We start from the raw sequence: 24,106 nt of genomic DNA, 5'->3' as shown, positions 1-24,106 counted from the left end.
GTTTGGCAACTTAACAGCCCTTGGCTGGTTGGCAGCTATTTTTATTGGGGGACATCCATTTTGAATCCCCCAGCATTAAAAAAACAAGCATTGAACTACAGGGATTTCACAGACACACACACAGACAGACAGACAGACAGACAATTGTGGTTTTAATACAGCATAAAAACAAAAATAAAAAATAAACATCCTTTTGCTATATGTTGTTTTACATATCCTTTTCTTGTAATATAATAGTTATTCTAGCTTGTTATTCCACTACTACTAAATAATTTTAAGTAATGTTGTATACAGTCCTGCTTTCCTTAACATCTTTCATAGATAAAAGCAAAATCAGATATATTATATTTATTTCTTTTATATTTATACATATCATATACATATTTTAAACACCCTGTTTTTTCCTTCTTAATCCGTTTTATACTTCATCCATAATTTTATTACTTTCCTCCATTTCTCTTCATATTGTTGAGTTGTCTTTCCATTAATATACATTGTCAGACTTTCCATCACAGCAAAATCATTTAGTTTCACTATCAATTCATCTATAGTAGGTGTTATATTAGTTTTCCAATGTCTTGCATATAACATACAGGAGGCTGTAACCATATACACTTATATCTTTATGATTCAATCTGTCTTCTATCACATCTGTTATATTTAGTAAGAATAATTTTGGCTTTAATGGGATATTCTTCTGTAAGATTTCTTTTATAATTTTATATATACAGTTGTCCCTCCATATTCGCTAGGGTTAGGGGAACAAGGCCCCTGTGAATATGGAAAAACCGCAAATAACAAAAACACTGCTTTACATACACTGACCATAGAATGGCACTGGAGTAACTACAAATGGTCTTTCAGTGCAACTTTTAATTAAAGTTGACCACAGAGTTGCACTGGAGGACCTAGACAGTCCTGGAGAGAACATATTAATGAAATCCGTGAATAATCAAATCCACAAATATCAAAGCTGCAGATATGGAGGGATGACTGTATATATATATTCCCAGATTTTTTTTTTTTACATTGCCACCACATACATATGATATAGTGTGTTCATTTTAATGTTACATTTCCAGCAATTTTTTTTTCTGAATCTTTGCTAATCTTGTTGGAGTTATGTATCATCTAAAAAAAACTTTAAAGTAGTTTTCTTTTAGATTATTGCATTTTGTTTTTCCACACTTTCTCCCAACTTGCAAAGGGTATTTCTTTTCCGATATTCTGCATTCACTTGGTCATATTGGTCTTAATTGTCTCTTCACTTAGTTCTATATCTAGTAGTTTCAGTTTATTCATGACAACCAAATACAGATTTATCATCCATAGCCCGCTCGGATGCCAGTTTGAAATGGGTCTAGAAAATCCATTTCATTCAAGCGATCTTGGATGAAATGGATTTTCTAGACACATTTCAAACTGGCTTCCAGGCGGGCTATGGAGTTGAGACTGCCATGGTTGCCTTAGTCAATGATCTCTGTCTGGGCATGGATAGGAGTAGCATGTCCCTGTTAGTGCTTTTGGACATCTCAGCGGCTTTCGATACCATCAACCATGGTATCCTTCTGGAACGCCTGGGGGAGTTGGGTATCGGGGGCACTGCGCTCCAGTGGTTCCGTTCCTACCTCTCGGGCAGATTCCAGATGGTGCAGCTGGAGGACGTTCGCTCCAATAAGAGGGAACTTATATCTGGTGTCCCTCAAGGAGCTATTTTGTCCTCCATGCTATTTAACATTTACATGAAACCGCTGGGAGAGATCATCCGGAGATTCAGGGCACGGTGTTATCAATATGCCGATGACACCCAAATATGCTTCTCTGTGTCTCTGACTGATGCAGTGACTAGGGATGGCATCTCTCCTCTAAATGCCTGCTTGGCGTCGGTAATGGGCTGGATGAGGGAAAATAAACTCAGTCTGAATCCAGAGAAAACGGAAGTACTAGTGATAGGCTCCCTGGGCCCGGGTAGTGTAATTTCTCCACCCGTCCTGAATGGGGTCACACTCCCCCTGAAGGACTCAGTTCGCAGCTTGGGAGTGCTTCTGGATTCATCACTCCAATTGACATCTCAAGTGGATGCAACGGTCAGAAGCGCCTGTTATCAGCTTCAGCTGATATGCCAGCTGTGACCCTATCTGGGCCGGGGGGGACCTTGAAACGGTGGTACATGCTCTGGTAACCTCTCGATTGGATTTCTGTAATGCGCTCTACATGGAGCAACCCTTGTACCATTACCGGAAGCTTCAATTAGTGCAGAATATGGCTGCAAGATTGGTCGCCGGCTGTTCTAGAGCTGACCATATAACACCCATCCTGCAAGATCTCCATTGGCTGCCTTCCAGGCGCAATATAAGGTGTTGGTAATTACTTATAAAGCCCTAAATGGCTTGGGCCCAGGTTACTTGGAGGACCGCCTCCCCCCATATAATCCGCCCCGCACACTCAGGTCAGCCGGGAAGAATTTGTTGAGGGTACCAACTGCAAGATATGTGTCAACCACGCAAAGGGCCTTTTCCATCTCAATGCAAACAGTTGTGAAGAATACTTGAAAAAAATCAGCTATGTTGTGAATTCAGTAATTATTACCATCTCCTGCAGTGCTAGTTTTATGCATTTTAAAAGCATGCATGTTGAAGATGCATTTGGCATCACACATTGTGTTTGGCCCCAATCCCTGACAGCATATCCTTGACAACATGGGATACAGGAAGTAAGGACATTAGTTCTTCCTTAAGATCTGACATCTAATCAATATTCCAAGTAAATTTTTCATTAAATGCAATTCCAAAAATGCAATCAGTAACTAACTCAGAGACACATACCTCTATGCTCAGTGGTTAACTCTCTTGAGATGCATATTTAATAGGAGCTTTTTCAGGAGTCAAACTATCCTGGTGACATACACAGCTATGAATATATTTACATTTTCATTTTGCAGTGTGAATGTTCAGCAAGCAAGTGCCATGGGCTCTCTCTGATGGGAAAAGCATGAGATGCAAAGTGAACACTCTGCCTTTTTTTAAAATGACATTTTGAAGTGAGAGATGTCTAATTATTTTATACATACTCATATGCGTATGAAAATTGCTGTTGAAATTTTTGGAAGTATTCATAACACACACACACACACACACACACCACTCAGAATTCATGTGGGATTGTTACAGGGAATGAAAATTATACCATTCTTCCCCAAATCACATTTCACTCTTTCCCAAAAGATTTGCTTTCTTTATTTCTGTATTATTTGATCTCTTTTGAAATGAGGGGAAAGCACGCAGCAGTAAAACATGCTTGGGTGTAGTTGTTTCCTTTTGCTTACCGTACAACACAACTGCTTTCCTTTCTACAGAAGCTTCCATGCAAACAATCCAAGCAAAACAGAGAGCAAAGAGGTAGATTCTGAATCTACAAACATGACTGTACTCCATTATGCTACAGAATTTCACGCTTTGTTCGCTAAGTCATAACAGAACTATTCAAAAAAAACCCAAGGTATATAAAAAATTATTGCAACAAAACACTAGAATATGGGGTCTACCTGTTAATTTGATTTGCAGCAGACTCAAGATGACACAATAAAATGTATTTTTTCACAGTCAATCACTCATAGAAATAAGTGGCTGCCAGTCATAAACACCAGTTTAAAGGGTGACACATTCATGTGGCAAAAACCACTTGGTGATAAAGCTCTGTATGAGAAACACTTTTCCAAGGGGAGCAAACTGCAAAAGCTCAAGTGGAGTCAGATGAAAGTTAAAAGGATTCCCATACACCTTTGAAGGCTTCTAGACTTCAGGAGTGCTGCTCTCATTTTCTCTCACAGAGCAGGTGAAGTTTGCGGAAAAAATATGCAACAATACTCAAAGATGAGAAGTGTTTTTCAGAGAAGCATACTGCAAAATATATTCTTTTTAAATTCAGATGTAGAGAATCTTTCTCTCTCTCTCACACACACACACAAGAACCTCACCTACTGAATCTGATTTGCAGTCGTGATATTTGTTGTTGCTGTGTGTCTTCAAGTCGTTTCCAACTTATGACAATCCTAAAGTGAACCTATTGTGGGGTTTTCTTGGCGGATTTCTTCCATAGACAGCCATGTTCATGGTCTCATCACTGTCAGTTAGTTCTCACAATGCCCTGATTAGGTAGATAAGACAAGCGGCAATGTAGTGAGCTGGCATTTGCTCCTATTTCTACATATTACAGGTTTTTAAAAATGAGAGCAATTATTGCTTTGGAGTTGAAAAGAATTCTAAATGTTCTAAGTACTATATATTTGCTAACAACAACTGTGGGCCAGCATGATAAAGTAAATAATTCCTTTGCACAAATTCACTCCCCAAAAGACCGGTGTTTGTGTGTCCTGAACAATTCCCCTGGAAAAAACATACAGGTTGATCTTTCTTATCCTGAGCTCACTGAAACAAAGGTGGGGTATAAATAGGAAACAACTAATTAAATAAATATTTTTTCTCCAAATGATTTTTATTCCAGAAAACAATTTAAAATAGATCTCAATGGCCTGTTACAGACAGGCCAAAATAAAGCTGCTTCGAGTCACTTTGGAGGTATGGTATTTCAATGATGCATGTGCCCTAAGAGTCCAAAAGCCACACCAAAGCCATGCTCCAGTCCTAAGGACTGGAGTGCAGCTTTGGTGTGGCTTTTGGACTCTTAGGACGCATGCATCATTGAAATACCATACCTCCAAAGTGACTCGAAGCAGCTTTATTTTGGCCTGTCTGTAACAGGCCAATCTGTAATACGGGTCAAGTCTCTCTTATTCAAAATGCTTGGGACCGGAAGAGTTTTGGGCTTTGGAATATTTGCATATTCCATATTAGAGATGGGACCCAAGACTAAACTTGAAATTAATGTACGTTTCATATACACCTTACACCTGGCCTGAAGGCAATTTTATATGTAATATGTTTAATAATTTTGTACACAAAATGTTTGTGTACTGAACCATCAGAAAGCAAAAGTGTCATTATCTCAGCCACCCATGTGGACAATTTTGGATTTTGAAATATTTCAGATATCTGCATAAGGGATACTCAGTTGGTGTATTACTATTACTTTTGATTTGGCCTCACATATTGTCAATCAAAAGATTTTCATACATTACTACAGAAACAATTATTATCATGTATCCAGTATTGCTCTGTCACATTTTAGAAACTATCTCTTCGTTCTGTAAACGTTTCCTCCAAAACTGATTTCTGGATTTCTGGAGGTGTTAAGAGGAGATAATCAACTGATAATACTTATTTTATTAAGTTTCCTCAGAAGCTTAATTCTTAAAGAAAAAAAACAGCACAGCTATAAAAATGCTAATTAGGAAAGTTTTAGGGGAAATGCTGCAGACTAAATACAACTCCATGCACAGGAAATTAATTCTGTAGATGATGTGGAAAAGATGGCTTATAAAGTTAACGAGATATTACTTAAGGCAAGAGAAACAATTAGGCTATTAACAGTGAAGATAAACTAAACATTTTGCCATCAAATATAATGAAACTAATTAAAAGTGAAATGAAAAATAAGACATGAATATGAAAACAAATTCAAGAGCGATAAAAGGCAAGAGTTTTAACATTGACAGAAACCGATGTAGTACAGAGAGGCATTTGAAAAATCAGCCAAGAACATCTACATAGGAAAATAATTATGTAATTGCTAGATTTGTCCTCCACATTTCCAAAATGCTGAGAAAAAGAATGACTTTATGACTTATTTCTCCAATGTTTAGCTTATCAGCTCAAAAATAAAGCCTGAGATTTCTCGTAGAATTTTAAGGAACATTTCACATGTTACTGTTTTTAAAACCACTTCTAAGAATACATCAGTTTTGCCATTCACACATGGCGTAAAGATGGAGAAACCATAGCTTAGGGTGGCAAAATAAAGGGGGAAACCAAATCCTTTCTCTATTAACCCATTGTTCTCATGCCAGCAAAAGCTGACTATACATTAATTACAGAATATATTGTTCTCATGAATCAGTTTCATAGTACCAAAAAAACAAACAAAAAACAACCCATCCCAAGCTCCTTGGAGAAATGCGGTTACGATTACAGGCTGAGTATCCCTAATCTGAAATGCTCATATTTTAGATTTTGGAATACTTCAGATTTTGGAATATTTATATATTCAAAACCAGATGGCACACTTGCTGGAGCCTCTCTCACTTTCTCTAGTGGGCAGGGGAGCAGTCCTGCACACCAAATTCCTCTGCAGTGAGTGAGTGGGGAGGTGAAGACAGGCAGGACTTATGCCCTTCTAGTTCAAGCTGTCAGCCACAGTTCAGAGGGAAAGCATTGCTTTGGAGGAGTCCCTTCACACCTATTACAGGTACTTCCCAGTAGATGAAGAAGAGGAGAACAAGGAGGAGGAAAGGAGGAAGTTCTAGGGACTCGGTAGTACAACTACTACCACCACATCCCCCTCTGCTGGCACCTCATTGACTCCTATGTGCTGTTTGTCCCAGACACAATAGTGGCCATAAAGAGCTCCTTGAAGAAGATGGGTGCCTCCTTCTCTAGACACTCATTCATTTTGCCTTCAGGGATCTAGAGACTGCAGTGACAGCATGGCTACTATCTCTCCTTCCTTCCTTCCTTCCCTCCCTATGAGCACATGCAGCCACCTGGTAACTGCAGAATGAGCAAGCAGCTCTAGGGAGTGCCCTGCCATATCAGCAGTTGCTGCTGGCTCTCATAGGGCAAAATGAGCAAGTGTCCGGAGGAGGAGGCACACATATCCTTCAAGCAGCGGCTCACAGTCACTATCATGTCCAGGGTGGATGAGCACCTAGGAACAGCTACGGCACCAAGGGAGAGGAAGGCAGGGTGCACCCCAGAGCTGACTGGTCATCCTGCTGTCACTGAGTGGCCAGATGTGCTCACAGAGAGGGAGGACAGGAGACAGAAGCCTGCACGCAATGCCAGTGTCACTGCCAGAGTTGGCTGCATGAGATCTGGAAGCAGCGAGGAAAGAAGAGGGGACTGGGTTGTTGGGGTTTTTTTTGGGGGGGGGGGGGTTGGTGTGGGCGTCTCTTTTGGGCCAAGCCTGGAAAGAGTCACTACTACCTGTTCTAGAGCTCATTTCGGCTGGGGAGTGGCGGTGGAGGAGCATCAGCAGCCACTGCAACCGCAACCTGTGCAGTCTGGCTGGGAACCTGACCCATCTTCCTCCCTGCCTTCGCTGTTGCCCTATCAGCACTCAAAAAAGTTGTGGATGTGGTAATATTTTGGATTTTAGAATTCTGGATAAGGGAGACTCAACCTGTAGTAGTTTTTCAAATCAATCTATAGTCTCGGCTGTTAATAATTACAAAGTTGTTGGCCTTTGTTGAGAGACTGTAAACACTTGTAGTTTAAACTGTAACCTTTCCAAGTTTATATTGCAATCATTCCTTATGACTTTAAAAAAGGGAAATGAGTTGATCCAGACCAAGAACACTGTAAAGGTCCCCAATGTAATTAACAAGATGTATTTTAGTAATAACTAAGCTGCTTACACTGACCTCTATAGGGTACAAGTGTGACTAACATCATCAGGAATGAACCCCATCTTTTCTCTCTTTTGGCAATGTATGCATTTCTTGAGGAGTCCACATTCTGCTTAGCAAAACTTGGAAATGTACTTTTGGGAAGAACATAATGATATGCTATATAGACGCTCCCCTACTAAGATAGAGATGCAGCTCTGATCGTAGTCCTTATTCAATTTCAGGAGACAACAGTCTGTTAATCAGAGCATAGTTTCCTGCAAAGAACAGCTGTAAAAGGAATGTTCTAATGTGCAGTGATTGAACAGTAGGTGTGGAAAAAGGACACCTATATAAGCCTGGGGATGGAGGGTCACAGAGGGGGTGAAAGTCAGTGAAAGAGAACAGTGTAAGAAATCAACATCAGTGGACATCCTTCTAAAATAGTAGCATCCATCAGCTGAACTCTAAATGCATTACTTGCATTTCTCAGAAAAGTCATTTTGACAATGGAGGCCATACATGGAGGTTCAATATTTGGGAAGAGGATAGACTCTATTTCCCACAATCATTTCTCAGGGTAAAGTTATTTTTTACAATCCCAGGTTATTTCATAAATGCACTACATTTCTTTAGGGGCAAAATAAACTTTCAATAATATTGGGGAGGCCATTCAGTTTTCAGTAAATGGGGGAATTCATAGCATATAATGTGTTCCTGATCAAATTTTGTGCCTACTGGCTGCAAAGATAATCTCCACTGTACACATTCTGAATTATCTTAGCTCCACTTATTTCCATAGTGGCTCTCATTTTCCTTCACCACAGTTATATGTTGTTTCTGAATACTTAAAACTGTGGCTAGAGATATGATGTGGACACTTTTATGTTGCTATGCAATGCACTGTGTAAATACTGTATTAGTAAACAGACAAACAGTCAGAAAGATGAATCTTGTAAAAAGCTACCTGTTTGAACACCTAAGTAAGGTAAGAATAACTTCCAGGTGAGTAGACAAGAAAGCTTTACTGTTATTTTCTAGGTCAAGATGTCAAATTGAGTTGCAGAGCAATATAAAGTGGGTTGTATGAAGGACACAACCACAATTTTCTTTTGTCTTTTTCTGATTTCTTAAGAGAAGGGCAAGCAAAAAAAAAAAAAATTGCATGCAAAGTGAAGATAGAGAGAAAGTGGCAAGGAAGTAAAGGAAAAAAGTAGAAAGACTAACATCAGGGGTTCTTAATTCAGTATCAATGAACTGGGTATAGAAATTACTTTCTTCGAACCCTTTCCTATTGCTTTGGCTTTGTTTTCTCTTCATGGTAAACTTCAAAGTATAAAAATTAGTCTTTTTGAGTATTCATTGTATTTTTTTTCATTCCTGGGTGAGACATTAGTTTCTAGAAAATAAAATTAACTATGAGAATTATTTTGTTTGTTTGTTTATTGCATATAGGTTTCTTGTATTTTTCTGGATAGGACGTCCATAATTTGCATGAGATTCTCACAGTAATCCCTAAAAGATTAAGAACTGCATGCATATATAATAAACAATAAAAAGTAGATCCCATGTTGTAGATTGGAGTTAAATGTGGGTCCTGATATGAAATGTGGGTCCTGATATGCCCCAGAACATAGGAACTTCCTAGGTTGATGCAAAATGAGACAGACTTTTCAACTCCAAACATCATTATTGTCTTAGCAGGAGTACAGCCATAATATGTTCACAAATACATTTTTCAGAGTAAAGCATGCCACCTGTTATTAAACACTACACATTCAAGTGAGAACTGAATTATACAACACCCACTATACTCTCTTCCCAGAGTGAGAACTCCTCCCTGTCTCCCTCCCTGACAATGAACATGCTAGCGAGGGAAATGAGTAACAACTTGCCAGCAGTATTCACCCTGGACCCTGACTCAAATAAAGTCAGGCATCTAGGATATTAACTTTACCATAGCCACCTTTGCACCTTTGTTATTTAAGGGACTTTGCACAAGAGGTGTTAAGCATGCACAACATTTATAGATTGCAGCCTGAATTAAGGGTCTGCTCATTTCCTCAGGACCATGCTCTCAGTACATGACTGTCTCAAATTTAGTCTTCAGCACTTCTTCAATCACTGCAAACCAATTTTGAGAATGTCAGGGTGGTATTTTTTCCCTTTTACTCTATCAGAGTTGTAAAGCTTCCAATAGCAGAAAATTAACAGTGTTGCAAAGATCTTTTAAATGTCACAGAAGCTCACTCATATTGATATTCTGAACTTAATAATGCTGAGCACTTTCAGAAGGCAATAAAAGAACAATTTTGTTTTTCATTCCCAAGTCACACCAAGTGACTCTGTACAACCCCAGTCAAGAAAACACATCTCTAAAACGAATAAGAAAGGATTCCCCAGCTTTGGAATGTTAATTCATTAAAGTTAAACATTAGGAATTCCATGATTAATTCCTCGTCATGATGATTAATAACTGAAATCCTTTAATTTATTGCATTCATCTTAATGGATGCATTCCTTGAAACATTTGTTTTCATCCATCTGGCCTCAGGGGGAGAAAGGCAGGCCAGCTCCATCGTCCCTAGCCTAGAGTAAGAAGGGAAGCCCTCCCTCCAGTTCTTCTGCCATGGTCCAGGCCTCAGAGGGAGAGAAGAACTGCTGGACCTCATCCCCTTCCCCACTGCCATTCCCTTTTCCTTTTGTGTCAAGTCTTTTTAGATTGAAGGCCTAAGGGCAGAGAACTGTCTAATTAAGCATTTATAAGCTGCTCTGAGTAGCTGAAGAGCAGGATATAAATACTCAAAAATAAATAAATAAATAAATAAATAAATAAATAAATAAATAAATAAATAAATAAATAAATAACCATGCTATCAGATTTACAGAGAAGTGCATCAGGGCTGTCATCATTAGCTCCAAGATTATAAATTTTGTTATTGGCTTTTCAAATGTGTTATTTTGAATTCCATCTTGGGAGAAAGGCAGGTTATACATTCAATAAATAAATAAATTTCAAAATTGTCCAATCTGGCTATTTCCCCGCCAGATAGATTACAGACCCAATACAGATGTTGCCTGGTTACAGGTAAAATCCAACACATCTGTAAACTGTTAGGTTGGGGAATCATAGTGTTGGAATAGACCACAAAGGCCATCCAGTCCAACCCCCTGCCATGCAAGAACACAGAATCCAAGCACCATCCAGCTCGCTGTTTAAAAACCTCTAAAGAAGGAGACTCCACCAGATTTTCCACTGTCAAATAGCTCTTACTATCAGGAAGTTCTTCCTAATGTTGAAGTGGAATCTCTTTTTCTTAGTTTGAATACATTTCTCCAGGTCCTATTCTCTGGAACTGCAGCAAACAAGCTTGTTCTATCCTCAGTATGACAACCCTTCAAATATTTAAACAGGGCTATCATATCACCTTTTAACCTTCTCTTCCCCAGTCTAAACATACCCAGCTCCTTAAATCTCTCCTCAGAGGGCATGGTCTCCAGACCCTGCACCATTTTGGTCACCTTCCTCTGGACATGCTCCAACATGCTTTTTGAACTGTGGCACCCAGAGTTGGACACGGTATTTCAGGTGAGGGCTGACAAAACAGAATAAAGTGGTACTATTACATCCCTCAATCTAGGCACTACACATCTACTGATACAGCCTAGAATCACATTTTTTTAACTGCTACATCACATTGCTGACTCATGTTCAACTTGTTGTCTACTAGGAGCCCTGGTGGTGCAGTGGTTAAATGTCTGTACTGTGAGACTTCGGAAATACTCTGACCAAAAATCCACAACAAACTTCAGGTAATACAGAAAATTTATTGAAGAACTTGGGATTAAGTATTCTTGCCACGTCTTTGTCGAAACTGAGGGTCCCAAATAGAGTCAAAACCTTAAAATTCCCCAAACCCCTCCCTTTGAGTAGGTACCCTACTCTTCTGCCTTTGATGTAGAATCCCTCCCTTTGATCTGTAGGAGGGAAGGAAGGGGGGGGGGTTGATCGTTTGGTTCCTGGCTCTTCTACCAAGTAGAGATCTAAGGCTGTATACAGGTTTGGTTTCAGATTCCCAACAACCCCTCATAAACTGCCTAACTGCCATGCCCTACGTGACCATCCGGCTTAGTCCCCATGGCGGCATCCCCACCTATTCTCAACGTTACTATCTATCTATCTATCTATCTATCTATCTATCTATCCGTCCCTCTGTCTGTCTGTCTGTCTGTCTGTCTGTTTATCTATTTATCTCTATCTATCTATCTATCTATCTATCTATCTATCTATCTATCCGTCCCTCTGTCTGTCTGTCTGTCTGTCTGTCTGTTTATCTATTTATCTCTATCTATCTATCTATCTATCTATCTATCTATCTATCTATCTATACATCTATCTATACATCTATCTATCTATACATCTATCTATCTATCTATCTATCTATCTATCTATCTATCTATCTACTTGGCAGAATACACCCTGAATGCTTGACTGAAGGTGGATTCTGACATGTACTGCAGCCACTCACTCAAAACCATAAGGTTGCGAGTTCAATACCAGCAAAAGGGCTCAAGCTCGACTCAGGCTTGCATCCTTCTGCAGTCGCTAAAATGAGTACCCAGATTGTTGGGGGCAATTAACTTACAGTTGTAAACCGCTTAGACACTGTTAATTTGGTATGAAGCGGTATGTAAATGAAGCTGTTTGTTTAGGACTCCTAGAGCCCTTTCTTTAAAGCATGGTAACTTACAACCTGTTAAATTAACGAGTTTGATTTTGTCACTGATATGCATCTATCTTTTCTTCCCATTTCCACCAAAATGTACACTGTTCATTCACCTTTCAAACACCCTGATAGTTAAAGCACAAGAATCAATATAACCGGGTTTTACTTTAGCTAGAGGACACTGATCTACTTTAAGTGCATCAATAAGTACAGTCTGCCTGCTGTATTTGAGCATCTGTGGATGGCAAGCCGTCGTGGAAGGGTGGCAGAAGAGTAGATATCCTTTAGGATAGACCTGCCATTAGGCACAGTGAAGTAGTCACCTCGGGTGTGATAAAATTTTTAAGAATGGCCCATTTTAGATTTGGGAAAACTCTCTATTCTCATACTGAATAGTCTCAATTCCCTTTAAACAAGAGGATCAGGTACGTGTAATATGACATCCCACCTCATAGACTCCCTAACTCCAACCTGTAATCTGACACATAGGTGAAAATGGGATCTTCCTGTATGATTTACAACTGTCAAGTGAATTCCTTGTTTTAAGTGGCAAACTCTGAAGCAAACAAACCCTGAAGTGCCCTGGAAGGCACTGTTTCACCACCAGACAGTTAGCTTTTGTACATGGAATGAAGGGATCTGTCTCAGGCTGGCCCTGCCTTCTCTCCTGTATTTTCTCTTCTTCCTTATGGCACTGTCAGGCTTCTAGATTCTTCAACACATGTTGGCCATAAAACCAAAAACATGTGATTCATGAGAAAAACTGTAAATAGGGCTGAAATGTTATTTTTCTTAACAGCTACCATCAGATCTTTCTGCAATATAATGTTTGTCAGGTTAATTAACCATCATTCCTAGAATAGGAGCACTGCTGCTAGTTTCAGCAGAACAGTCCTGGTTTATATATCAACTCAACACTAGCTACCGTCTCCTCAAATGAGCCACTATTCTGTCTGCTTCAGTCTCATCATGTGTGGTGGTGGTGATGATGATGATACATGGGACTATTGTAAAAATTACCAAAATAATATAATTCAGAAATATTTATTTTATTCAACAAGAATTCATACAGCATTTTGCTTCCCATGAGTTGGCTCTATAACACCTTGTTTTAACAGTATGAATGTGCTATGTTTTTTAAGTGACATCTACACATTTTAATGACATTCATAACAAGTAATTCAATTTTGAAAAAAGAAGCAAAAAAACTCCTTAAATTCCAGCAGAAACACCTTTTATTTTCTCCACACCTTTGCAAACAGAGGTACATATAATTTTCTCACAAAATTACATGGATAATATAATATTTTATCACTGTTTTAATTCAATACTATGGTCTGAAAAGCAGTCTTTTTGTGACAGAATATTAAGAAGCAAATAAAATCAGAATTATAAGAATGAGTATGGTTAACAAGAGAAGAGAGGCCCAACAAAACCTAAACTGGCAAAACTATCTCTGTGAAGTTTGACCAGTGCCAGCCCTTGACTTGTATTCCTATCATATGGAATAGCATAGAGCATATACACTCATCCCTCCATATTTGCAGATTTGATATTTGCGGATTTGATTATTCATGGATTTCATTAGTATGTTCTCTCTAGCAATATCTAGGTCCTCCTCCAGTGCAACACTGTCATCAACTTTAACTAAATGTTGCACCGAAAGATTCCTAGAGAGAATACTCTACTAGGCATTTGTAGATCCTCCAATGCAGTTCTATGGTCAGTGTCTGTTGGACATTGACCACAGAGTTGCACTGGAAGACCTAAGGATTCCTAGAGAGGTATTCCCTCAGGTAAAAACATTGTGTTTTTGTTATTTGCAGTTTTTCTTTATTAACGGGGGTCTTGTGCCCCTAACCCTAGCGAATATGAAGGGACAGGTGTATATCTCTGCTTTAGAAACTTCTGAAACTTCTGCAAATATTAAAATACTAAATTGATCTACACAAATGATCTGTCATTGAAAAGCCTACTGTATACATACAGTGGGCCTGAGCAAACAGATGAGAAAATTTGACTTACTTCCAGACTTTCCAAGTTCACAGGGAACATCCACTTAACGCACCACTAGTTCCCACAATGGGCTGAATATACATGGGCAATCCACACTGTTTCCCTTTGTCTGAAAGGACAGACAGCTGCACCACAGCATTATTTTTTCTCTTCTACCCAAAACACATGCACATGGATGTTCCTCCAGCAATCACCAATCACCCCCTCACCTCTCCCACATGCCTGACCATTTGACACCCTGTGCAACCAGCCATGCAACCACCTGCTCAATCACACAAGCGATAGACTGCCCATATGGTAAAACGGTATATCCAGTGACACACTGACACAGCACTACCATGGAGACTCCCGCACCATACATGCTCCCTTTCCCCCATGACCCCTGTCAAAGCGGCCAGTTTGTTAATGTTATGATTAAATCCACTGTATTATTTTGCTTCATGGGTGCGCGATGGGTCAATGGTGCAGCTAACCACATATGCGCATGTGCAATGAATTCATGGGTGGACGACAAATATTATGGGCAGCTATGGCATTCTGGTCTCTGCACCGGACCATAGTCTGCATGCCAGTGTGATAGCCTGCAATTTTCAGCTTGAACTGGAGCATACCAGGAGTTATTTTGCTCTGGTGTTTGGTCCCTGAGTGTGGCTTCACCCCAGATTCCTCCCAGTTAAAACAGCTATGTTTCAAAATGGGGCAAAACACATTTTATCACTCTTGTGAACAATCCCAGTGACTTGTGTCTAGAGCACTGGGCTAGTCCAGAGAGATCCAAGATCACAGTTACATTCCAGCATAAAACTCACTGAGAGTAACACTGGTTCTCTGTTTAATCTAACTAAACAGGGCAGTTAAGAAAACAATAGAGTACAGTCTACCCTTGACTTTTGCAGCTTTCGGACTCGCAGATTTGATTATTCATGAGTCCCTAGCTTTGCATGTGCGCACTCCTCCTGCTCCCTCCCTTCCAGACTTTTCCCCTGGGAGTGAGGGGAAAGCCGAGGAGGGAGGGAACAACCAGGAGGGCATCTGCACACTTCTCTCAGCTCTCCTCCGCTGCCTCAGGCAGCTCCCCAGAGCTGTCTGAAGCACTGGAAACAAAGCTGCAAGTACATGCTCCTCCCGCCCTTCCCAGAGCTATCTGAGGCATTGGAAGGGAGGCAGTGGACCTGTGAGCTCACTCTTCTCCCGCCCTTCTAGTGCCTCAGACAGCTTCCCAGAGCTGTTTGAGGCATCGGAAGGGAGACATGTGCATGCACTGCTTTCGCCTCCCATGCGTCTCTGTTCTCTGTGTTGATATTGAATTATACTGTCTGTATCTAAACTAATAATTATATATAAAGAAAAAAATGGATAAAAGATCTAACAGCACCTGCAACTTTTGAAAGAATGCTGTATAAACAAAATTTACAAATGGGTTTGTATTTGGATATTTGCTCAGCTTTTATAGAAACTTATGACTAACGTTTTTAGTTTCCTGATTTTGTTATACTGGAACATTATCTGCCCTGTACGCTCAGGTAATCTGATGGACATTTACTCCAGTCAGCCAGGACTAGGTTGGCAACTGTCAGCCAGAGGACATTTTCTTCAGATGCCCCTAGACTGTGAAATGACCTGCCCAAAGACATTCAACAGCTGAATATGCTGTCTGAATTTAAGACAGCATTAATGACCAGTCTCTTATTCAGGCTTATCCTTATTATTTTTAAATTGTAAATTTTAAATGTTGAATTTTAGATTGGATTGTTTTAATAAGTGTATATTTTATTTGCCCTTTTAAATTGATGTGTGTTTTAACTGAAGTTGCTTGTTAGTTGTTGTTGTCCCCCACCTCAATCCATGAGGAGAGGTGGGTAAGAAATAATAATAATAATAATAATAATAATAATAATAATATATAATATGTAGCTGAAATCCCTTCTAAATGTAAATGAAAAATTATGCAAAACATTAAATTCAAAAAGTGTTATTTCAGGTGTAGTCATTTTTTGTTAAATATAAGGAAAGTAAATGTTAATCTCTTTATACAAATATTTCAATAAAATAAGTTCCTCACAAAGTTTTGAATATTTTTGAACCAAACTTGCTGAATCAGATAACATGATTTAGAGCATTAAACGTTTTATTTATTTTTTTCTGGAAAGCCCACTGCACTGGGAGATAGCAACACAAGTCACATCCCTATAGAAAGAAAGTTTTAGCTTTTCAGATAGTAAAATTGAGTAGTGCTTCAGAAGGTATCTGATGTGTGGGACCAGTAGGGGTTTTCTTCCCCATGTATAAAGGACTGGCACCACATTTGCACCCATTGACTACAGCTGTTTCTTTCTTTTCTGGAAATTCACCACAAATCAGCAGACAATAAGTCAGCGGCTGGCACTGATCCATGGACCACCAGCTTCTGTACATTGTATGTTCTCATCCAAACCAATAAATGGCGTTGCTACACTTAAAAGAAGAACAGATTGCCAGAACCCTATTATGGTAATAGCTCAGACAAGTGTAAAATATTTATCTTTAAAAACCTCAAGTCAGACAGAGTGAAAAATAGCAAGCATTCCTCTGAATCAGCACATTCTAAACTCATATCATGAACATGCTCCAGGCTATAAGAGAACTGTGGATCAATACTTTACTCTTTGGCCAGTGAGATAAAGCAGACAGAGTGCTGAATTTGAACCATAAAAGACGTATTTATTCCTCACTTCATATGAAATTCAGCAACTTGTAATGCTCACTTCAAATATGAAGCAAATTCTTCTATGTGAGGAGAAGAAAGGAAGCATGTTTCTCTTTTCCCAGTGCCACATCAGTAGGACTGGGAGCACATTGCCACGCTGGTGAGAGAGAAAGGGAAAGAAAGAAAGAGAGATACTTCCTTTCCTCCCAAAAGAAGCATCAGTGTTTGTTGGCAAGTGGGAAGTGATCTTAATTTAAACACCCAAGACTCCCATCGCATCTGAAAATTTCACATTTATTGGACTCCAATAAATGCTACAATAAGTGTTATAGGCCTATTTATTGGTTTTGCTTCAACAAACTAACATGGCTACCCAGTGGAAAACATTAATTAAAAACATTTTTACTCAGCCTATCAAATGTATAAATATTGCCAAGGCACTTTGAAATGCCAAAATAATAGAACAACAAAAATAGAATAGACAGTGCAGCAGTTAAAGCCCTCAGGAGTTAATATGTAAGAAAGCATTGGTAAAAATCTTCTCCTGGTGCTAGTAGTCATTCAGTCGATATCAGCCATCCAGCACCCCCGCCCAGATGCTTCCATCGAAAACAACTGAAATTTCTAAGTTATTTCTCCCCTAACTGACGGTATTAGGGGCACTCAGGAAAGTTCTTCCAATGGGAATCCTAATAGGTTCTTGAAAAAAGGTTCTTCAAATGAAAATCCAAAATTGTGGCTACGTTCTGCGACATGTAGTCTGATTACAATCGTGCTGCTTTTCTGAATTCTCCATTTATGTGAAACCCACATATTAAGTGTTTTGCAAAAGTATGATCTGCACATAGATTATCCCTCCTTCCCAGAACAATATAGTCTAGTGATACCCTAAAGACCAACATATATTATCTGGCAGCAGCTTTTGTGTATTTGAAGGATACACTATTAGATGCATCAAAAGTGAGCTCCAGACTATGAAAGTTGATGTCAAATAAAAAGTCACTAGACTTTTTGTTATTTTTGCTGTGATTATCGCTACCCTCCCTAAGTGTGTCCATGCAAATATTAATAGACCCCTTACCTCTCAAGACACTAACACAGCTATTCAGAGTGAAACATACAAGATGCATTTGTAAGAGAAACACTCTTAAAAGGAATGTGTTAGATACAATACCAGTGGGAAGCAGGGCTTCCAGTGGAGTAAACACACCATGCTCCATTGCAGCAGATTAGTGTTGTGCTTTTAAAACTAAAATGAAACAAACAAAAAACAGACTGTTAAAAGTTACAGTTCATGAGCCTTGCTTATTAATTCAATATTTAATTAAATTTAAGCTATACTCCAAGCATAGTATTCCTGAGAAAGCACTCTACAGAAATAGCCACAAATTTGCAGGCACACACATATATTGATTTTAAAATAAATACATTTAAAGCTGATTTACAGGGAACCATAGACCGTTACATACAGCAGGTGGCAGAAAGCCCATTGCAGTGTGAAGAGATGAATCTATAAGTACATTTGGCATCAGCCAGATTGATAGATAGTGCGACATACAGTTCAGGGGATTGGAAAATGTGAGCTCTGGAGGAGCAGGGAAGCAGCAAAATGAATGATCCAAGCTTGGGAGGGTTCAATTTTTAATTGGTAGCTATTGATTCCAATAGAAGTTAAGTTGCCACCCAAAGTTAAAACTGAGCAATAAGCAAAATAATGAAGGTTGCACAAGCCAACTCTCTTTAAAGAGAAAGTTGCAAAAGGAGGTATGATTTATGTTGTGGAGACATATCTTCAATAAACATGTTTCTACATGCATTTGCTTAGCTTGGTTGTGACTTGCAAGCACACACCATGCTTGAATGGAGATGTCACTAGATGCTGGATGAACATTTCAGCTTTGCTTCTTGTTCTATGTTTGCTTATTACATTTTACAGGCAGGAGCCACTAGCTCTTTGCACCTATTCCCAAACAATGGAGAATCCAAGCTCGATATATGAGAGATATCCAAAGGTCTCAGGTTCAGTCCCTGGCATCTCCACTTCAAACAAGGGTGAGGAAACTTTTTCAGCCCAGGGGCCAAATTCAATTTCAGAGACATGACTGGAAGGGAGAGTCTGCATTCGGTGGTGGGCAAAGCAAAAAACAAAATGGAGGGCTATTTATGGTACCTTAAAGCTTTTATTGCTAGTAAGGAAACCTTAGCAGAATTGGGGGGGTGGGGTGGGGGGTGAATCTACATAAAATCTGAGAAACCACAAGCAATCATGGGCCTGTTACAGACTGCCAAAATAAAGCTGCTTCAGGTCTCTTTGGAGGTATGCTGTTTAAATGAAGCATGCATCCTAAGAGTCCGGAGGTCGTGCCAAAGCCACACTCCATTCCTAAGCACTGGAGTGCAAGTTTGGTGCAGCTTCCGGATTCTTAGGACACATGCATCATTTAAACAGCATACCTCCAAAGAGACCCAAAGCAGCTTTATTTTGGCAGTCTGTAACAGGCCATAGTGTGAGACCCCAAGAGGGCCAGAGTCAGCCCCAAGGCCTGAGGTTTCCCACCTTCACTTAAAACAATCAGATTAATTTAACAGGGCAAATTTAACAAGACAATTATAGACTCCAGGGCAAAACTGCCATGTAGAACAGAGAAAACTGCACTAAACCGAAAAATAATTCAGGCCTCCTATAAGACAGCTTCCTATTTCCCTAATTCAAAGTGCTGGTTTTCATCTTGAAAATCTTAAAAGGTCCTGAGTCCAAACAGCTAACCAATGTCATGCCTTCCAAACCCCAGAGACCTCTTAGGGAGACCTTAATGCCGGTCCCTGTGCCTTCTGCAGAGCTGCATGCCAGCCTTATTCATGGCAGCATCTTTTTATGAGCAGCTTGCTTAGATGTGCTTGGCTGTCCTTTTACAATAGCTATACATCCCATGCCCAGTTACCTAAGACTGCTTGTGAACAAAATAGGACTTTTAATTAAATATACATGTTAATGGATTACCTCTAGCCCCCATTTAGCAGGCTGAAGCTCATTTCAGGCTGCTATCCTAGACTTGTTTTCCTAGTGAGTAAATTGCCACTTAATTCTGTGGAGCTTACTTCAAAGTAAACTCACACAGCAATTAAAGGTTACCGCAACTTCAATCTTAGCATGTTTGCTTACAAGTAGGCCTTAAGGAACATAACAAGGCCTCCCAAAAGTCATGCTGTTTGACTACCTAGCCTTGTTTTTTTGGAAAAGCCTGTGTTGTTTTGTTGGTTTTAGGGGCATGAATAAAATTTTTGCCACTCATGCTTGTTTTCTATTCTGTGGCTGATTTTTAGCTTTTTAATTGTATTGTACTGAGTTTCATTTGATGTATTTTATGGATATTTGCAAGTGCTTTGGGGGATTCTCACTGGCCAAGGACTGGGCTGAAAATGTGAGTCATGAACAAGCAAAAGTAAACACACTATCGCTGTATTTTCTTCACCTGTGGGGATAATTATTTGCCCTGTTAAATTTAACTTTTAAAACCATGAAATAGAAAATGCAATATGCTGTTACCGGTATGTAATAACCATGGGCACAGTCCACCAGAAACAGCTCTAAAAAAAGCAGGACTCGGGACAATAGATCCTACCTTCTCACATAGTATGTTTAGTGTCCTAATTTTTCCATTGATGACAACAAATGAAACATTGTTGGAGGGTGAGACCATTTAGATCAGTGGTCCCCAAACCTTTTTGGGCCATTGTCTATTTTCCACTTGGGTGACAACTCTAGTGCCCTTCAATACCAATTTGCTGATAATAGGTCTACCGTTCTTCTGCAAATTTAAAACAACCAATTTTGTCACTGCTCTTTTTGCACTCAGTCACCTGGGCAGCAGCAAGTGAGCAGCTAGCTGGGAAGAGGCCAAGAAGTCTCTTGCCTATGCCAGCCCTACAATAAAGGTCAGCACAGGTGAAAGGCTTCTCAGTCACTGCTCAATTGGCTGCTGCTCCCTTTGCACCCAGTCACCGTCAGAGCAGCAATGGAGCAGCTGGCTGGGCAGTGACCAAGAAGCCTCTCCAGCCAGTGCATGCAAGAAGCTTCTTGGTGACTGCTGAGTGCTCAGCCGCTGCTTCCAAGGTAACCAAGGGCAAAGGAAGAAGCTTCTTCCCGGCAAGGAAGGCCCCTCAATCCTCCTTTGTCAGGGCAGAAAGAGGCACAGAGAGCTGGTATGGCTTTCAGAGGCCACATGCTATGGACTGAAGACTGACTTAGACAGGGAAAGAGATATTTTAACTACAGGAGCTGCTCCAAGGCAAAGGACTCTTTCTAAGAATTAACACTGAATATTCCTCCCCCTCCTTCCCTAGAGACACGTCTTCCCCATACACAAACATTGCTTCTTCCTCCAACACTTCTCAGCCTGTCCAATGAAAGGAAATGCAGTTCAAACCCACCAGCCAAGTCCCAACAAAGCTTGGATTTCATGAAATAATAGAATCATAGAGTTGGAAGAGACCACAAGGGCCATCCAGTCCAACCCCCTGCCATGCAGAAAGCTCCTTTTTGCCACCGCTTCTACCCCACTGCCACATGCTTTGATTCCTTGCTCCAGTCAACCAAGTCTGCCCCAAAATGGTCCCTCTCCAAGCCATAGAAATGGTGCCCTGCGCCCAAGCCTTGCAAGAGTTTCCTGCCACTACTAGTAAAAGATGCAGTTAAGAGAATGAACTTGCGTGGGCAGGCAAAGAATGGGAGACACAAAGGCATGGTACAGAGCACCTAAAACGGCGCCTCGCCAGGGCCTGTTTTTTCTCCACTTGGAAGCTGCAGCCGCCAAACCGCAGAGCTTCCCTGCGGCATAACAAGTGCACCACTGGCGCACTCATTACGCAAGTGATGCACGGCGCTTGCATAACAATGGCGGCACCCATGTGTACATGGCGCCGCCATTTTGACACCCTCATCATGTGCTAGGGTTGAGGGGCATCTGGAAGTGCCAACCCGAGGCAACCCTAGATGAGGGCGTCTTAAAGGGCCGTCTGTACCAGCCCAAAGTGAGGCTTTGTGTTAGTTTTAAGAGACCCTGAAAAGAAGTTTCATGCAACCCTCATTCCCTCCATGGTGCTAAAGGCCATTGGTTCTCCTTGTCATTCTTGAGCATTAACACTTAACAGAAGGCCCTCTGCTGTCCCCTTTTTGCTTCACTGGATCATTCCACCGCCCCAGAGGGGTGTATTGCTTTGGGAATCACTGATTTAGATCAAGGGAATAAGGAGATTAAAAACTCATTCCTCCCACGTCACTGTTTTGTCAAAACTCTGAGGTTCCCCCCAACACCTGTATTTCATTGTCTGTTTTCAAACTCAACATGGGGAGGGATGTGGTCCGTCAGAGTTCTCCCACGTTGGGTATGGTGTGATTATTAGGATCATTTCATTTTTTTACATGAACAAAAATTAAAAGAACTGAACAGGCAATTAAAGCGGTCCGACGGATCTTACACGCAATTTCTAGGCCACAAATGAAGCTCTTATCTAATGAGTTTGGAAGAAACACACCTTCTATCAGGTAAGAGAGATCTGAGAGTGAGGGTAAGTGTGCTTATGTGTGTGTGTAGATATGAACGTACATAATTATTTCTTACTGCCCTAAAGAACCAGGGCTGGAGTTTGGCCCATGATCAGCTATGCAGTTTCCATCCCTACAAGCATGGAAATCTCAAAGTCCACGCACGAAGACTTTCTGATCAGCAAGAGTGATAATCTTATCTGCCAAGCTTTCCTGCTGCTTCTCACTTTGGCTGCAATCCTCTCAGTAGCTGAGGAGTAGGACTGCCAAAATGGGAGCATCCAAGGCCCTGAGACTTCAGGGCCAAAACTTGAGACCTGGCGTTGTTAGACAACATCAGACATACATCAGACATCAAGCACCCTTGCAGGGAATAGACCACTCAAATATATATATATATATATATATATATATCCCACCAAATCTAATAAGGAATGTTTATAGAGGGATCTTGTAGCACCTTTGAGATGCTCAGATGCTTGAGGAAGCTAACTGAAGCCTGCTGCCAACCTCTTCCTTTCAGTGAGCCTCAAAGATGCTACAAGATCTCTCTACATATTATTGTTGTTATTATTGCATCTAAATGCATCTGAGGAAGTAAGCTAGAGTCTAGGAAAGCTCCTGCTGCCTCAAAGGTGCACAAGATCTCTCTGGATACTGACTCCACAGACTAACAAGGCTGTATCTTTGAAATAAGGGGTGTGTGTGTGTGTGTGTGTGTGTGTGTGTGTGTGTGTGTGCATGATGCACATGGGGCACACAGACACTTTTGGAAGCCATGGAGCAGGGCAAGGAGAGGTGTGGATTTTCATAGACACAATCCATGGCCAGAGGCTATTCCTCTTCTGATGCAAAGGGGCTTGGATTTGAATGGGCAATGCACACCCATTTTGTTTTACTATGACTGCATCCATAGTTGGAGACATAGCCTAGTTTGGCACCGCTTTAACTCTTTGTCTTGGCTCAAGACTATGGAATTCTGGGAGTTGGAGTTTGTTGTGGGGCCCACAACAAACTCCAACTCCCAGAATTCCATAGCCTTGAGTCACAGAGAGTTAAAGCGGTGCCAAACCGGGTTATGTCTCCACTGTGGATGCAGGAGAGGTCCCTTTGCCAGTAGGAAGCATAGCCCTCTTCCCTGCTCCATTAGTCCCCTCCAGCCTCCTCCGCTCTGAGCCACGCGCCCGCCCAGGAAGGAGGTCAGGAAGGGTCTGGCAGCAGGATGAAAAGAGATGGGGGGGGGTGGTACCTGGCGGTGCAGCCACGCATGCGCAGGCGCGCCCCTCGTCTCGCGCCGCGGCTTCTCTTGCAACCGGAGAGCGAGCCTGACTCCGCTTTTGCAGGGGAACAGGGAGGGAGAGACGAGCGCATCGATCCAATCTATGGCTCGGCGCTTGACTTTGGAGCTGCCTCTCGCGCGCCGAGGGGCGTGGCAGGTGGTGCTGCCAACGTTCGAATGGCAGCAGACCTAGAGAGGCTTGAGGGAAATGGCGAACGTTTCCTCAAGGCGCCCCTGGATAGCTGGGGGGGAAACCCCTTCGGCGCCTCTCATGGGAGTCATGGCAGAATGTGGCTGTTTGTCAGGGTCATTTTCAAGCTGCCTGTGACTCCTCTATAGGGTCTTGGGCGTT

At 40.9% G+C, this 24,106-nt stretch overlaps 1 protein-coding gene across 5 annotated transcripts in view; it reads right to left on the bottom strand.

Annotated features, from left to right (window-relative positions):
* TPK1 (thiamin pyrophosphokinase 1) overlaps nucleotides 1-23,825 on the bottom strand; it is a 388,541-nt gene extending 364,716 nt beyond the window's left edge. For 3 of the 5 annotated variants that reach the window (XM_089532521.1, XM_089532523.1, XM_089532524.1), the window contains exons 1-2: nucleotides 23,725-23,807; nucleotides 18,105-18,179 (exon numbers count right to left, since the gene is read on the bottom strand). In XM_089532521.1, the coding sequence (XP_089388647.1) occupies nucleotides 18,105-18,150 (46 nt within the window). In that variant the 5' untranslated portion in view covers nucleotides 18,151-18,179; nucleotides 23,725-23,807. Of the gene's footprint in view, nucleotides 1-18,104; nucleotides 18,180-23,724 lie in introns of those variants that run through there. The other 2 variants (XM_089532522.1, XM_089532525.1) reach the window with 2 other exon arrangements.
* Nucleotides 23,826-24,106: the final 281 nt, after the last annotated feature.

This window comes from Sceloporus occidentalis, unplaced genomic scaffold (assembly GCF_023333645.1).
Source record: "Sceloporus occidentalis isolate IW3139 unplaced genomic scaffold, rSceOcc1.0.p SCAF_7, whole genome shotgun sequence".
NCBI lineage: Eukaryota > Metazoa > Chordata > Lepidosauria > Squamata > Phrynosomatidae > Sceloporus > Sceloporus occidentalis.
The sequence above is the reverse complement of the archived record's forward strand: the minus strand, read 5'-3'. Positions and strand labels throughout refer to the sequence as shown.